This window comes from Nyctereutes procyonoides, unplaced genomic scaffold (assembly GCF_905146905.1).
Source record: "Nyctereutes procyonoides isolate TBG_1078 unplaced genomic scaffold, NYPRO_anot_genome, whole genome shotgun sequence".
NCBI lineage: Eukaryota > Metazoa > Chordata > Mammalia > Carnivora > Canidae > Nyctereutes > Nyctereutes procyonoides.
The window spans coordinates 31,833,569-31,851,709 of record NW_026575051.1 but is presented as its reverse complement, the minus strand read 5'-3'; the positions used below and the strand labels follow the sequence as shown (position 1 = coordinate 31,851,709).

The following is an 18,141-nucleotide window of genomic DNA, read 5'->3' as shown; positions in this document are numbered from 1 at the left end:
CAAGGAAGAGTATAGTAGAAGCTAGTGAGAACCCTTGACAGCATTTTCTTCTCTAGCATAAGCTTTTCTTCTTCCACTTCTCTTCCCTCAGAGCCTCTTTCAATAGATTTGTCTATATGCTTGTATTTTTTTTTAGTTTTTTAAAAATATTTTATTTAAATTCAATTTGCCAACGTGTCTATATGCTTTTTTTTATTATTAAAGACTTTATTTATTTATTCATGAGAGACACACAGAGAGAGAGAGAGAGAGAGGCAGAGACATAGGCAGAGGGAGAAGCAGGTTCCATGCAGGGAGCCTGATGTGGGACTCAATCCTGGTCCAGGATCACACCCTGAGCCAGGGGCAGATGCTCAACTGCTGAGCCACTCAGGTATCCCTGTCCATATGCTTTTAAATAGAGGTCCATATGCTTTTAAATAGAGCAGAGACTGTATTGTTTTGAAAATCTGGTCAATGCATTCGCTCAAAATTGTGAAAGACAGAATTAGTTCTAAGTGACTTGTGATAATTATCACACCATTTTTAAACTCTGAATTTCACTGTCACTCCAAGTGTCTAGCTGGTGCTTAATAAAATGTATTGATGATAGATTCTGGTTTTCATATGTAAAAAGTAATTTTCTGTACATAGTTTATCTCCCTTGCAAATCAGCAGATGGAATATCCCCCTAGGAGAGAAGTTTACTCAGAGCTTAAATCTGTTCATTTCAAATAGTTTTACTGAATTAACCTAGTGAGACTGTTTTGTCAATACTATTTTTAAGATTACTCTTTCTTCAACTTATGAAAAAAATGTCATTTAATTAATATGTTCTTTAAATTCTCAATAGTGACTTTATTTAGGAAAGTTTTGTTAATGTTCACTTACATAAGTGTTTTCTCCATAAGAAACATGATATATTTTCTGACACTGTATTGCTTTTTTTAGTAAACAATTTGGAGAACTAGTATCTCCTAATATTTTTCACCAATGCTTATAACTGGTAGACATTGCCATAATAATAAAAACAAGCACATAAGTAAATAAATATTTTTTAAACAAATTTTGAACCTACGAAAAAATAAATTCTTTACTCAAAAGAATGTTTAAGGAATTCCCAGTGTTCAGTGTAGTGATCAGATTAGGTAGAGATGAGATTATTCTTAGTGTAAAGGAGGTAGATTTTATAAAAATAAACACATATTGAAATTAAATAGAACCTGTATGGTCACATTTTGGCAAAAGCAGAAAAAGACCTAATAGTTTAAGTATGAGTTGTGATGTTTAAAAGCCATTACAAAGAGATTTGAGATTTTCATTAAATAACCTAGGAAGCCTGAAGCATGTTAGTAAAAAGTGGTTTACAGGGAAGAAAATTGTCATTTTTTATGAAACTTAGATTGATTTTCTTTTATAAAACCTAGATTGATTTTGGAAACCAGAAATTATAAAATAGGAGAGAATTCATAGGTTTTGTAAACAAAAGGATGTGAATATAAATTCTGTTATGTCATTCACAAAGTTTATTGATTTGGGAAAATGACACTTTGTGCTTCTGTTATTTGTATGTAAAAGGTCAACCTCACAGAAACTTTGCAAGGAATTAAAAAAAAACTGTACACATGCAACACATGAGAGTGGCTTACATTAACACAGGGAGTAAAAAAGTATAATTAGGAGAACCTTAATAGGAATCACCTTCCTTGTCCCTACTTATTAATGATTTAAGCACTTAAAGTGAATATGTAAAGTATAGGTAGAAATTTTAAATTTCTATAGAAGGACTGAACAAGATTTAGAGAATTTCAGTTGCAGCTGGATGGATTTAAGAAAGCATTCTTGTGGGGCGGCCCTGGTGGTGCAGCGGTTTAGCGCCGCCTGCAGCCCAGGGTGTGATCCTGGAGACCCGGGATCGAGTCCCACATCAGGTTCCTTGCATGGGGCCTGCTTCTCTCTCTCTCTCTGTGTCTCTCATGAATAAATAAATAAAATATTAAAAAAAAAAGCATTCTTGTCATTCTGGAATGGGAGGTTTAGATTTGGATTACTGGAGTACCAAGGTAGTTTTAAGGAGACTTCTCTGATCCTTGACCTAGTACTTTCGAATGCCATCCCACCCATTTTCCTCCTCTGGGGTACCCTGAAGTTAATCATTCCCCTTTGTATTATGTTTATGACTTCTATTGCTGTATGCGTCTTAAAATTATGTATGTACATGGCAGTCTTCCTCAACACATGGTGAAACAGGTTCTTATTCATCTTGATCTCCTCCATTGCTTGGCTTAGAGCCCATTAAAGATGTTTACATAGATAAGAAATTCCATGATTATTAACCTGGACAAACTGAAGAGGTTTTATTATGGACAAAAGCATAGGATAATCTGGCATTTTTAAAAAATGCAATTCAGCATTTTAATAAAACATAATAAAAATAGTATTTAAACTATACAGTCACCAGAAGTACTGAGTTATCAAAAATGCACGTCACTTGGCATCTCCTGGCATTTTGTTTCTACATGATATATATCTTCATAAAAAATGACTCCATTTACAACTGTAAAAGTGTCTAGAAAATGTGTTCTGATCTAATCAAATGAGTGACTGTTAACCTTTTTTCAAAGGTAAATTCTATAAGAAATTCAATGCCACACGGATGATACTTACATTAGCCAAATGAGCTAGTTCTATCTCCAGGAACGAATCAGATGTTTTGGGTTCAGGCCTTATTGTGACCACGATGATTTTGGAATTAACGACAGTGTAATTTCTGAAACAGAGTAATTATGATTAAGAGGAGAAAGGATCGATGACAAGTATGAATTCCTACTGGTCAGTACATGAAATGCATGTTAAATAAATAAATATATCCTAATATATCTTAAGGAAAACAGAGAAACATTGGGCAAACAGATTTAAAGCATGATACTAAAGTACTACTCATGGAAAGCTACAGTTCTTTTTTCTTATAAACAAACCCTATCTACAACTAGAAAACTGAGGGGAAAAAGCTATTGCTGACTGTTACCATTTTAGATGCAGGGAAGATGAAAAAGCAGCAGCACTGACAAGCTTTCGATTACTTAAATCTGATTCACCTACAAGAGAGATGGATTGTGAATTCAAACCTTCAGGCAATCTTTAAATGAATATAATCCATTTATCTCAACGTGGACTTAACAGTTTTGTTCTCCAGGAGACCAAATATTCTTCTTCTAAAGTGCTATCTTGGCGTTTTTCAGACTATCTCAAAATTCATTAAGATGAATGATTGGAATGTGGGTTAGCATGAAAGCAAGTAGAGTTCAAATATAAATAAATGCTGTTGCTAATCACTGGCCATCATTCATTATAGCAATAGAGACTTACAGGCCACTTCTTTGTCTCAATATGCTCAATGTAAGAAATATATTTGCCTTTTGAAATATCTTACCATTACAGTTCACTCACAAAGAAGTTTTAAATATATTTACAAGCTACAAAACATTATCCATAAACATAAACTAATAAAACTGAATCAACTCTTTCTTATACATACGAGTTTTTATCCAACATATATAAAATGCCACACATCATCTGTTATTTAGAGATTTAAAGTTTTATTATACTTTTAACTATACATATTTCTTCCATTCCTTCTTTTTTATTTGAAATAAACCTGTTCTTCCATAGAACATGTACTATTCTGGGGAATTCGTAATAGGTATCAAAGATGAAGTCATTTAACTTTTTTTCCTTCTTTTTTGTTGTTTAAGGCATTATTTACAGATAACAAAATTCACCAATTTTAAGTGAGCAGTTTAATGCTTTCAGTAATTGTATACTACCATGTAAGCACCACCAAAATCAAGAGAGACAATCGGTTCCTCACCCTGAACAGTCTCTTTAAACTCTCTGTATCTGATCCCCTCCTGTTTCCAAGGTTCTAGGCAACCATGAACATGTTGCCACTATAATCATGCCTTTTCTAGAATTTCATTTAAATAGAATCATAAAATACATAGACTTTCATGTTTGATTTAATTCACTTAGCATAATGTTTTTGAGATTCATCCATTTTGTTTCTCTTTATAGCTACTCCATGATACAGCTGTAACAGTTTGCGATCTACTCATCAATTAAGTAAGCAACCTATGGGTTACGTCTAATTTTTAGCTTTTATGAATACTACTATTCATATTTTGTTATTATGAATAATTGGCATAGATACTTTCTATGTAGACATATGTTTTCAAAGGTTTTGGATAAAAACCTAGGAGTGGAATTGCTTGTGGTAGAAATGCGTTTAATTTTATAAGTCACTGCTACACTATTTCCAAAAATGGCTGTTCCATCAAAATCATATAATTCTAGTATTTCAGAACAATGTTGAACCTCACATTGTTTGTGAAACATTTTGTCTAATGTGGTGGGGTCTTTGCCATGATATTTCACCAAAAAGAATGCTGGCTCTGCCACCATAAGGAATTTATTATATTTAGTAATAGAGAGACTATAAACATATTTTGAGTTGGTAAGATTTTTTAACCCATTTTAGTTCATCTCTCATGTATTTAGTAATGTCAAATAACAAATTCTTAAACACTCAGAAAGCTTCATGGTATCTAACCTAACAGTCAAAAGTAAAAAAAAACAAAATATAAATTTGACTTTCTACTTCTTAGGGGAAGGTAGCTGCAAACAGAGAGGACTACTTAGTTGTCATTTATTTCATTTAATATAGTTGAAGGTAAGTTGCATTGAGAATGATATGAAGGTAAGTTCTAAATGCCAAGTTCCCTTTGCAATTTTATTATTCCTTGTTTCTCTGGGAATAAAAGTGTTCAAGGGATGAATAGATGGAATTAACAAAGCTGTGAGTTGGGGAATTAATTATACTAGTAGATATGACAGGACTCTCAGAGAATGACAAGGTGTATATAGCTTGGGCCTGGGGAGAATGTCAGTACCAAAATAATTATAGAGGTTTCTCCCAGAAAACAGTCTTGAGTGCAGAGATGCGAGTTCCTTTTCCAAATTAGCCTGAATATTTTTGAGTTCTGGGTGGGTTACCTTGAAACAAAAATATTTACATGTCACTTAAATTCATTTTGCCTTTTTATTCTGGTTCTATTTATAATCCCATTTTTCTCCTATAAATAAAACCAATGTCAATTTAACTCAACTGCTACTTATAATTAATAAATTTTGGTTAAATTTGATAGTATATCGATATTTTGTATTATTTTAAAAGTTGCATAAGTAGATCATTTACTGGAAAATACAAATAGGAGTATTCCAAATAGGAATTTATAATTTTTCAAGATATTTATGAAGCTCTCTTTGTGTGCTTGGGCATGTAGGAATTTTGACCCTGGGAAACTGGGGTATAGAAAGCAAAGTAGCCAAGTAGCCTTCTGTAGGGTATGTTACTCTGTGTTAGGTTTGTTAGCTTCTCACCTGACCTGATGGAGATGATCCTTAGAGGGCAGAGTCTGCCCTATGACTTTTGCTCTGTGCATGTGTATGTATGTGTGTGTGTATGTGAGAACTTACTTAGAATCCACCTGGGAAAAGATGCATGCCAATATAACTAACTACTAATATGTAACTATCTCTACCACAACATCCATTATGATATGTGTGTCTCCTTCTGCATGATCATAAGTTCAATGAGAGAAAGAATTTTATCTAGCATTTATATATCCTCATTTGCATTATGCTTTGCACATTTTAGTGCTAACACATGTTGAAATGTCATATTAAGTAAACACATAAAAACAAAACAAAAATATCAAACTTTTGACAAAGTTGGGGGATCCCTGGGTGGCGCAGCGGTTTGGCGCCTGCCTTTGGCCCAGGGCGCGATCCTGGAGACCCGGGATCGAATCCCACATCGGGCTCCCGGTGCATGGAGCCTGCTTCTCCCTCTGCCTGTGTCTCTGCCCCCCCCCCCTCTCTCTCTGTGACTATCATAAATAAATTAAAAAAAAAAAAAAACACCTCAAAGTTGGATTAAAGTGTATTGCTATTATCATGGTATTAAAATGCTTAATGAAGGAAAAATAAGCAAATATACATTATGCATGGGTCCCTTTTTAAAAAGTGTACAGTGTATGAAATTATCTTTAATTTATTCTATCAATTTATTCTAATTTACATAAGTGAGTAGCTGGCTCCTTATGTGCCCTGTCGGGCTTTGTGATCTACTAATGCTTCCTGGCTGGGTACACATTTGTATTCACTGCTAGGAAAGCAGATCTTATAGCCAAATGGATTTCATGACTGAAATAATAAAGTTCTTTTCTGTTCTTGAGATTTGTGCTAGTTGGTTGGGCTAAAACATTTAAAAATGTGTAGAGGTATTCAATCAAAGGAGACCCAAGTTATTCTTTACAATTATTACAAAGGCTTATGGTATTTAATGTACATGAACCATATCTTAAAGAAAGTAAAAAAAAAAAAGTGACTATAAAATGGAATGTAGCTGCTTACAAGAGACTCACTTTAGGTGTAAGGACATACACAGGCTGAAAGTGAAAGATGGAAAATGATGACCATGCAAGTGGTAACCAAAATAGAGCAAAGATGGCCATTTTTGTAATGGACAAAATAAACTTTAAGTCAAAAAACACATAATAAGAGACAAAGAACATTAAATATTAATAAAAGGGGCAATTCATCAGGGAGATATAACAATTATAAACATACACATACCTAACAGCAGAGTACCCAAATATATGAAGCAAATGTTGGTAGAACAGAAGGGAAAAATGGACGATGACACAAAATAGATTTCAATGCAATACCCCACTTTCATAATTGATAAATCAACCAGATAGTAAACAAATAAGAAACAGAGGACATGAATAACACTATAGACCAGTTGGACCTATATCTGTTAGGTTCAACAACAGCAGAATATACACTCTTATGCATATAGAGTATTCTCTGGTATAAACCACAGGTGATGCCACAGGAAGTCTTAATAAACTTAAGACAATTGAAATCATACTAAATATCTTTTCTGACCACAGTGGAATAAAACTAGAAACCAAAGGAAAAAGAAAAACTGGAAAAATCACAAATATGTGGAAATTAAATAAAACACTCTTGAACAATCAATGGACCAAAGGACAGATCACAAGAGAAATTGAAAATATCTTGAGACAAGTGAAAATGAAAACAACATACCAAAACTAATGGGATATAGCAAAATCACTACTAATACAGAAATATATAGGGGTAAATGCTTCCATTTCAAAAGAAGAAAGATCTCAAATCAACAACCTAATTTTATATCTCACAAAACTAGAAAAAAAAAAAACTCAACAAATTGAAACCAAAGTTAGCAGAAAGAAGGGAACAATAAAGATTAAGGAAAAAAAAATAAAATAAAGAACAGAAAAATAGAAAATATCTACCAAAATGAGTTAAGTTGTTTGAAAAAAAATCAACAAAATTAACAAACTATTAACTAGACTAATAAAAGAGAAAACTTAGGCAGCCTGGGCAGCTCAGCGGTTTAGCGCCGCCTTCAGCCCAGGGCATGATCCTGGAGACCCGGGATTGAGTCCCATGTCTGGCTCCCTGCATGGAGCCTGCTTCTCTCTCTGCCTGTGTCTCTGCCTCTCTCTACCTCTCTCGGTCTCTCTGTGTGTCTCTCATGAATAAATAAATAAAATCTTTAAAAAAAAAATGAAAACCAGAAATGAAGAGAGGAGACATTACAACTGATGACACAGAAATAAAAAGGATTACAAGAGACTACTATAAATAATTACATGCCAATGAGCTGGATAACTTAAAAGAAATGGATAAATTCCTATAAACATATGACCTACCAAGACTAAGATTCATGAAGAATTTTTTTTAAAAATGGAACAGTTCTATAATGAGTAGAGATTGAATCTGTAATCAAAAACTTCCCAACAAAGAAAAGCCCAAGAAGAGATGGCTTTGTCGAACAGTTCCACCAAACATGTAAAGAATTAACACCAATTTTTCTCAAACTTTTCAAAAACTTTGAAGAGGAGGACATACTTCCAAATTCATTTTATGAGACCCTCCTACCAAAATCAGAAAAAGATGTAAGAAATGAAAACTACAGGCCAATATTCCTGATGAATAGTGATCCAAAAATATCTAAACAAAATACTAGTAAATCAAATTCACATTAAATTCACTTATTAAAAAATATCATACAACATCATCAAGTGATAATTATTTCTGGGATGCAAGGATAGTTTAACGTATGAAAATCAAGGTAATATACCATATTAACAGAATGGAGGACTAAAACAACATGATTTGTCTCGATGCAGAAATGACATTTGAAAAAAATTCATTTTTTCAGGATTAAAAACTCTTAACAAATTAGGCATAGAAGGAATGTATCTCAACATAATAAAGAATATATATGAAAAATCATAGCTAACATTATACTCATGGTGAAAAACTGAAAGTGGGGTAGCCCGGGTGGTTCAGTGGTTTAGCACCACCTTCAGTCCAGGGAGTGATCCTGGAGAACATGGATCGAGTCCCACGTCGGGCTCCCTGCATGGAGCCTGCTTCTCCCTCTGTGTCTCTGCCTTTCTCTCTCTCTCTCTCTGTGTGTGTGTGTGTGTGTGTGTGTGTCTCATGAGTAAATAAATACAATATTAAAAAAAAAACTGAGTGTTCACTATTAGATCAGGAACAAGGCAAGGATGCCATCTACTGCTTCTATTCAGCATAGTATTGAATTGGTAATCAAAGCAATTAGATAAGAAAGAGAAATTATCTCTGTTCAAGGTGTAATTATATGTAGAAAACCCTAAGATTCCACAAAAAAAAAAAACCCTGACAGAACTAATTAACAAACTTAGCAAAGTTACAGGATACAACATTTACACTAAAAAATCAGTTGCATTTCTATACACTAACAAATAACCCAAAAAGTAAATTAAGAAAACAAATCCATTTATAATAGAATCAAAAAGAATAAAATACTTAGGAATGAATGTAAGGAAGTGAAAGACTTTTATACTGAAAACCAAAAAAATAAAAAAAATAAAATCTTGCTAATAGAAATCAAAGAAGACACATATAAATGGAAAGATGTCCCATATTCATGAAGTTGAAGACTCAATATTGTTAAAACGTTTGTACTACCCAAAGCAAACTAAAGATCACTGCAATTCCTATCAAAAATCCTGATGACACTTTTTTTTTACACAAATAGAAAAAAAAAACATGAAATTCTAAGGATTCTCAAAAAATTTTGAATAGTCAAAACAATATTTGCAAAGTGACAAAGCCAGAGGCCTCATAGTTTTGATCAAGGCCCCTTGATTTCAAAACATATTACAAAGCTACAGTAAGCCAAAACAGTATGGTACTGGAATAAAAACAAGTGACAGATACATAAACCAACTGAAATAGAAAGCCCAGAAATAAACCCTCTCATATAGGCTCAAATTATCTTTGACAATGGTGCCAACAATACACAATCATAAAAGATAATCTCTTCAACAAATGATGTTGGGAAAACTGTAAAAGGATGGAGTTAGACCCCTACATTGCCTCATATAACAAAATTAACTCAAAATAGATTAAATATCTAAACATAAGACTTGAAACTATAAAACTCCTAGAAGAAAATATAGGGGAAAAGCTTCATGACAGTGAATCTGACAATGATTGCTTTGATATGACATCAAAAGTACGGGCAACAAAAGCTAAACTAGACAAATGGTACTATATCAAATAAAAACTTCTGTGCAGTAAACAATCAACAGAGTGAAAAGGCAGTCTGTGGGATAAGAAAGAACATAAGCCATATATCTGTCAAATGGTTAGTATTGAGAATATATAAAGAAATCCTAAAACTCAATAACAAAACAAACAATAGGATTAAAAAATGGACAGAAGACTTAGACATCACTCCAAATAGGATATAGAGATGGCCAACAAGTATATGAAAAGATGCTCAATATCACTAATCACCAGGGAAATGTATATCAAAACCACAGTGAGATACCACTTTGTAGCTGTTAGGATGGCTACTATCCAAACAAATAAATCAAAAGGGGATCCCTGGGTAGCTCAGCGGTTTAGCACCTGCCTTTGGCCCAGGGTGCGATCCTGGAGTCCCAGGATCGAGTCCCACGTCGGGCTCCCAGCATGGAGCCTGCTTCTCCCTCCTCCTGTGTCTCTACCTCTTTCTCTCTCTCTATGTCTATCATGAATAAATAAATAAATAAATAAATAAATAAATAAATAAATAAATAAATCTATCTTTAAAAAAAACAAATAAATCAAAACAAAACAATAAAAAAACCCAGAAAATAACAAATGTTGGCATTGTTGTAGAGAAATGAAGCCTTGTGCACTGTTAGTGGGAATGTAAAGTGGTGCAGTTGCTATGGAAAACAGTATGAAGATTCTTCAAAAACTCAAAAATATAATTAGTATATGATGTATAAATTCCACTTCCGATCACATATCCAAAAGAAATGAAAACAGAATCTCAAAGAGATATACACACACCCTTGTTTATTGCAGCAATATTCATGATTGCCAAGAGGTGGAAGCATCCTATATATCTACTTGATAGATCATAGATAAAGAAAATATGGTATATACAGGCAGTAAAATATTATCCAGCCTTAAAAAAGAGGAAATTCTGTCATATGTTCCAGTAAAGATGAACATTAAAAACATTATGTTAGAGAAACAAGTCAGTCACAGAAAAACAAGTAATGCAGGATTCCACTTAAATGAGGTATCTAAAGTAGTCAAAATTTTAGAAACAGAAAGTCCCCAGAGGCTGGGAGGAGGTGAAAAAAAAAAAAAAAAAGGATGCTGTTGTTCAAAGAGTATACAGTTTCAATTTTGCAAAAGGAAAAAGTTTTAGAGATACATTGCACAATAAGGTGCATATAGTTAATACTATTAACTGCATCTAACTGCTGTTCTGTGCATCTTAAAAATAGTCAAGATGGGTAAATTTCATGTTATGTGCTTTTTACCACATTATAGAGAATGCAGCGCAGTGCATTTATAAATAAACATCAGTGGGGATTGTGGAACATATTGTGCAAATAAAGTATAATCAGATAAGTAAACAGTAAAATATGTTAATGGTTTAATAAAAATTATTAAAATTACTATAGCCTCTTTCCATTTTTAGAATTATATTTTATGTAGCTTCTAAATTGAGAGTTTTCATAATTGTTTCAAACAAGCCCCCCAGTTTAAATAAAGCCAAAACAAAATAGATGGTTTCATATATTCAGGAACTGGGACTTCATCAAAATCATTAATCTAAATATATTTGCTTTTAAAACTAAAATCAGCTGATGGTTGCTAAAAAGTAGGATTGAGCTAATTTAGAGCTTTAAAACTAATTAGAATTTCAAGGTAGGCTTACTAAGGGATGTAACACCTAGAACTACAAAGAAGTGATCAGAGATTTAAATTCTCTTTCAAAAGTTATAAAAAAAAGTTATAGCCAAATTAAACTCAGATTTTTGTAAATAATATACTGAATGCATAATAATATTTTATAATATTAGTTATGCAAATTTGTTATTCCCACAGATAATTTAATTTCTGGTGTCCTCACAATAGGATATTATAAAAAGATACAGGACATCATAAAACTACAATATGTTATTGAAAACTCAGAATGAAGAAGCAAGATCCAAAGCTTAGGTCCTGAAACTGAAGTACAGGTGCTCTTAAGAGAACTCAAGAATTTGAGGTTGAATGCCTTCAGAATGTATTGGTTTAAAAGTAATTATGTTTTCATTTTTTGATTATTTCTAATATGATTTAGTTCAATTGCTTTTCCCATTTGCTTTTAATTCCTATAATATACGAACTCAAATGAGTTCCATTTGCTAAATATGAAATATATTCCATGTCATTTATCTCTATTAGGTTGGTACACCTGACAGAAAATTAATGTGGTTTTGCATTACTCAAATTATTTTTTTCCCTTTTTGAAAGATAATTCAGACCACTACTGGCTTATGAGAACATTGTTGCTTTTTGTCCATCTGTATTTTTTCTGGCATTTTAATACTATAGTGAAATTTGCATATAATTTTAATTAGATCCTTTACAATATTGTGAATGTTAATAGCTACATTAAAATGCTTTTTTTTTATAGGACTATACCTTGCACATGTCCTACAGGAAAACTATACATTGTTCCTATACTCAAAAGTATTGTGATTTCCTGTAAGACTGGAATCTGACTATTAAATGAATCAGAAAATAGGATGTTTAAACTGTTTCTCGAGCTCTAGCTTGAGGGTATGATTGGATACACTTTTTTTTTCCCTTAGAGATAATTTCTATAACACAAATTCCTAGAAGTGGCTGTAATCAATGACAATGCATTTTTAAAGCCTCTTGCTATTGCCAGATTGTCTTACCAAAAGGTTATTACAGTTAAAAATCCTCACCAGAAGTTTGGGAGCTTGCCAGGTTGTGTGTAGTTCTTAATTTCTTGACTTGAGTGGGGGCTACATGTGGGTGGCCTCGCCTCTCCCAAAAGACCCTCTGGCCTTTGTTGGCCAGCCCTCATCTTAGCCCCCAAAATGGTGATGAGGGGCTAGGAAGAATGATAGCCTCATACCTTGATGTCAGTAGCCTGGGTTGGGGTCACCAAGTTGACACCCAAGTATCCTTGAGTTTGCTCATACACGGTCACTTTCTCCTTAACCTTAGAAGATGTTCTGAATAATATGTATTCACATTAATATCAAAGTGCACAGTTTGTAGTGCTCAAAAGAATCAATACTGGCATTGTAGAGGCAGCAAGGCAGTGGAAGAGTCCTGGTTTTGGCAGAGAAGACTTGAGTTGGATTAGAACTCAGTCACCTACTGTACATTTAGTCTTGGATAAGGTCACTGAACTAATAAGGAGGTCAGTTTCTCATGAGAAAAATTAGAATTCTAGATGGTACTAACCTTTAAAGGACCTTGCAGCACTAAATAATCTGGTTCTATACTTTTTGGCTATAGAAAATTATTCTAAGAGGGATAAAAGTGGAAGGCTAAGAACAGCACACATTTAGTTTGTACTTAAGTAGAGCATATTCCTTCAGTTAAAGGGACAATCTGAATCTACTTAATTGTAAAAGGGAAGATAATCAAACAGCAAAATAAAAATTGCAGCTCGAAGAATAGTTGAATGCATAGTAGGGCAAGAAAAGAAAAGAAATCTCTAAATAAAAGAGTCAACATGCAAAGTTATTTATGCCTATGTATAAAGGAAAATTTCTAAATTATATCTATTCAAAACATTACATCAAGTTCTCCTTTCTAGTCCCCATGAGAGAAATTATGCAAAGTATTGTTTTGAAAATGATTACATCAAAATATAAAATTTCTAGAAACTTAACAGCAAGCTTAACATTATTCAGTGTATGGGAAACTTGGCTCCAATAGTTTGAACAGATAATTAGTAAAATAATCACTCAGGAAAATGTGTCATGAAAATTTGGTAAATAATAAGTAAATATAAAGAGCAAATTTGTGTATTTTTTCATGTTGAATTGGAAGATTATTCTTTCCTATTGGGTTCAATTCACACAGTCCAATTTATAAGTAAAACAACAAAATATATGTATTTTTCTGTTCCTAAGATATTTGTATGGTATGTACACTAAATGCCTATTATTTTAAAAATGGCTTATGTAGAATATTCTATCAGATAAGATAATTATTCCAGTAAATGTTACTTGGACCTTTATTATTTATTAAACACTGTCATGGAATTTCGATAGTAGAGAAGATTTAAAAGAATTCAGACAGTAAGGTTAGCCGAGTTGCTGCTTAGTAAATATTTGTTCAGTGACTAAAACAAAGACACTACCCTTGTCCTCTAAAGGGCTTACTTCTCTTATTTAGCAGGTCTGTCATTGGTACGGTTACTAATTCAACTTTCTGGAAAGTTGAGTAGCCTTTTGAAAAGGAGAAGAAAATAAAACAAGCCTGAGAATGCTTCTTTATTTTATTTCACTGTATAAAATAAAAGAAAATGAGAAGTAAATGCTAATACTTCACCTTTCAAGTAGTATTTAACATTTCATTCTGAGCATTCCATTGTTATTGTTCCTGGTCAATAAATCTAAATATGAATATTGTTTTCCTATAGTCATTTACCTAATTATTTTATACATGGAAAGCATAAGTGGGTATATATACTCACATTAGCCCATTTCTTATATAAAGGTTGTTTAGGACTTTAAAGAATATGTCAGAACTGCACAATTCTATTTTACTGCAATAAAGACAAGGAATTTTTTAAGTTGGAAAGAACTTTTAAGTTCAACCCCACAATTTACATATAAAGAAGTCAACAACTTGTCCCCAAACTAATCTGAATCTGTTTTTGTCTCAGGTGGTATTGGGGGAACCACTGCTCTGGATTATTCCCTGCTTTAGCCATTAAATCACTCATAACATACTCATTAGATTACCCCAAATATTCAATTCCCTTGACCATAAGGTTATGAAACATGACATAATCTGACTTCAGTTGTGTGAGTGACTTCTGTGGTATTATGCAAAACAAGATTAATCATAATGCAACTTTGTTAGACATGTAGGAGATAAACTAATTCACAATCTAAAGCATTTTATGTTGAATATTTCATTTGCATTCACTCTATCCCTCAGCAGCAAATAGGATGAATATTGCACATCAAGGGACTTATGTTTTATTTATTTAGTTAGTTTTGTTAGTTTGTTTATTTTTTAAGGTGCTTATATTTTAAAGTTGAACTGAAGGCAGACAATTTCTGAATTACTGAATAAGTTTATAAATTTCCTGTTATGTGAAATTAAAATGAAAATCCTAGTCATCTGATTTTAAGTTAGTGTCTAATCTAGAGTTCTTGAAAGATTAGCTTCATACAAATGAATTCCCTATGGAAATAAGGGCCTAACTTTGAGTATCTGGGTACATTTAACTTTAGTACATTTCTTTTCAAATGAATACCATACACAATGTTAGAGGGAGTATAACTCTAAATCCATTTATCTGTAATTGTGCATTCCAATGCATTTTAGCAAAACCAGCGGCCAAGTGGAGAGTAAACTCATTAGTTTTGAAAATCTGTTATTGATAGAACAAAAGCAAACAGGCACAGATCTGATTAAAATTCAGAAAGTCCAAATTCCATCCAGGGAAGAAGGGAGTTAAAGAAAACTCAACTTCCCATAAGTTGTCTCTGTGCTTCTTTGGTTGAAGAAGAACCTGCATTGCAGCTAGAGATTTACTGACCATATTAATAATTTGTTGCACATGGGAAGATTTTCTCCAAAGAATCAAGACTAGTTACTGCTGTTGCAGAAAACTTAGTTGTTTCCTTGCAAGCCCATTTTTTCTGCTGGACTGCTCTCATTGTGTTTATTTATGAGACTATTTGTTATGCTTCTGGTATAACTGTACACATCATTCACAGTCTTTCCCCTCTAAAAATTTGAAGTTTTATTCAGAAGGGTGTAAGAACTCACTGCAAATGTGGCTGTGTTTAAGAGAAAAATAACAACAACAACAAACAACAACAGCAACAACTACCAACTTGGTCTCAGTCCTCCAGAAGGAGATGGGGTAGAGGAAATAGGTCATCATGAGTGATGGCATCACTACCCAAGTAGGTGGGAATGATATTTTCTGTGAGATCAGGGAAAGTAATTAAGACAATAGAGCAAATAAATTAATGCTCGTGGAATTACTATGTGTAATTGTTTCTTTTTATGTCTGGGAGGAAAGAAATCAATGGATTTCTTCCAAAAATAGTCCTCAATTTAACAACAGCATTTTTTCTTAATGTAGCTATAATTGAATATTTATTTAGAGGCAAATTGAGATCTTATGCAAGTGAAGAACAAAGCATTCATTCCCAGTCATCATGGCACTCCTTTCATTTCATGTAATGTTGATGAACAGTACCATTAAGTGCAAATAAAGAGAGAAGACAGATTAATTTTAAAACAACCCATTCTATTACAGAGATGAGTTTTTTCTTTTTCTTACTTTTTTTTTTTTTTCTCTCAGTCTTAAGGCAAGTCATGATTAGTTACAAAAGAATTGCAGGGGTATAATCAGAGACCAAAATTGTCTTTTCTAGTTGTTTTGAAGTGCATAATATGCTAATAAGCTGTTCATTAAATGGGTATTTTCTATTTAATTTAAGAAAGAGCCCTTTGTATTAACAAAGCTTGTTTGACTATTTTCATAGAATGAGCTATAATCACATTTTTGGAATAATTTACAAAGATTGTAACAGCTTATTACTTTGCAGCTTACCTCAAAGTGGGCAAAATTAGATCTAAGTTTTTGTACAGGACTGCTCCAAGAACAAATACCAATGATTCATCTAATTCTAGAAAAAATGAAATTAAAAATATTAGTGAAGTGACAAGAAAAATACTGTCTTATAAAATTTGTAATCTGCTCATTACAAGGGGATTCCAGTACTTGCTGATGCAAAGTTGAATAGAAGAAATGCCTTCCTAACCATGCATTAGACAGATTAGCCCACACACCATACATATTAATGGTAGCTCAAAAAGATGTGTTTTCAGTGCTTTTCTGTCATATGAAGAAGTAACCTTCCTTCATCAGGCTGAAGAGGCTACTGTAGTTGCAGCTGAGTTTCAATTCCCAATGATATGGGAAAAGAGAGACAATATTCTTTTGGACCCAAGCTAAAGGTCAAAATCTCCAAGGTAAAAAACAAGACTACAATGTCACTATCAAAAGTAGCCATTAACTTTAGAGGCTACTGAAGATGTTCTTAAAACTTAATTTTTTTTTCTTAAATTTGCTTTTATATACCAAAATAATATCTACAAACCAAAGCAAAAGTGAGGAAGAAATAAGAAATGACTGTGTGGAAAATGCAACATGTTTCCATACCTAAAATTAAACTATGCCACGTGCTCTACTCTGGGATGAAACTGTCAATATTGAAACCTAACCATGCCAAGCTTAGGTCTATAATTTGCACTCGTATTTCTTTTTTTCTATTTTAATGAGTCCTTTCCTCCATTAAATTCAGATTTAAAGACCAAATGTAAGTTTTCTATGTTTACAAAATTAGCTTAGATTCATGATTGTAGACTGTTACTAAGTTGTTTGACACAAGCAGATTTATATCTATTGCACTATTAAATTACCATATTATAACTGTTTGGTTCAAAGCTCAAATTATTTCACATATTTACCTTTTGATGATGACACAGGAGTAAAAATGCTTTTTGGAATGACTACTCTGTCTTCTGAGTTTCTTGCCCAGTCAACCATTCCCTTTCGTCCTTTCATTGGGAAGTTGATGTCTGTTAGAACAGAGGCTGCAGGAAGCTTCTGAATGCTAGCCACTATTAGAAAAGAAGTAATAATGTTAACTAAGATCTTTCAGTGTAATAAAAATTGACCAAATTAAACATTGCTATATTCAAAATAAAATTTTAAGCCAAAATTATATTTATCAGAGCCACAGAACAGACTTATTTCCTATTATTAGACAATGTTCATTAAGGTTGCCAATGCTTTTACCTATCAATCTAGATTTCAGTTGCGTTCTACAAGAATCATACAATGACAGTCCATGGAGAATATTCTAAGAAGACCAACATGTACTGCCATTAGTTGTTCATGGCTGACCTCCATTCCAATTGTCAGAAGTCCATACTGTATTTTTTGCTAAATATTTTGATTAACACACTTGATTCATAGGCTGAAATTTGCATTTAAATCTGAACTTTGTCTTCAGAACAAATTTTCCACATTTACATCTGAATGTTATCTTTGGAACAGATTTTTCATGGATTAAATGGGGGACCATGGAGGCATGGAAAGCAAAGTCATATTGCTCTTGGAGACAGAGCTGTGATAATCCAAATAATAAAGCACAAGTAATGCCATAACCACAGAGCCAATATCATATGCAGAAATATCCATTAAGGAGATCAATAACAAATTTTTAAAACATACTCCCACAATTGAAAGTAATAAATATGTACTTTGAATGGAGAATTGTGTCTTTACTTGCAATAAGTATTTTAATATATATTGAAAAAATTCATGAATGATATGTTTGTTAATGCCTGAATATTTATTTTATGTAACAATTATGTACACACATATATGTAATAAAACTATAATAATGAATACTT

At 32.8% G+C, this 18,141-nt stretch overlaps 1 protein-coding gene across 1 annotated transcript in view; it reads right to left on the bottom strand.

Annotated features, from left to right (window-relative positions):
* The window catches only part of ADGRB3 (adhesion G protein-coupled receptor B3), a 705,508-nt gene that overhangs the window by 296,328 nt on the left and 391,039 nt on the right, over window positions 1–18,141 (bottom strand). Inside the window, exons 13-15 of the mRNA XM_055329612.1 lie at window positions 17,191–17,343; window positions 16,271–16,346; window positions 2,647–2,749 (exon numbers count right to left, since the gene is read on the bottom strand). Of these exons, the coding sequence (XP_055185587.1) occupies window positions 2,647–2,749; window positions 16,271–16,346; window positions 17,191–17,343 (332 nt within the window). The remainder of the gene's footprint in view (window positions 1–2,646; window positions 2,750–16,270; window positions 16,347–17,190; window positions 17,344–18,141) is intronic.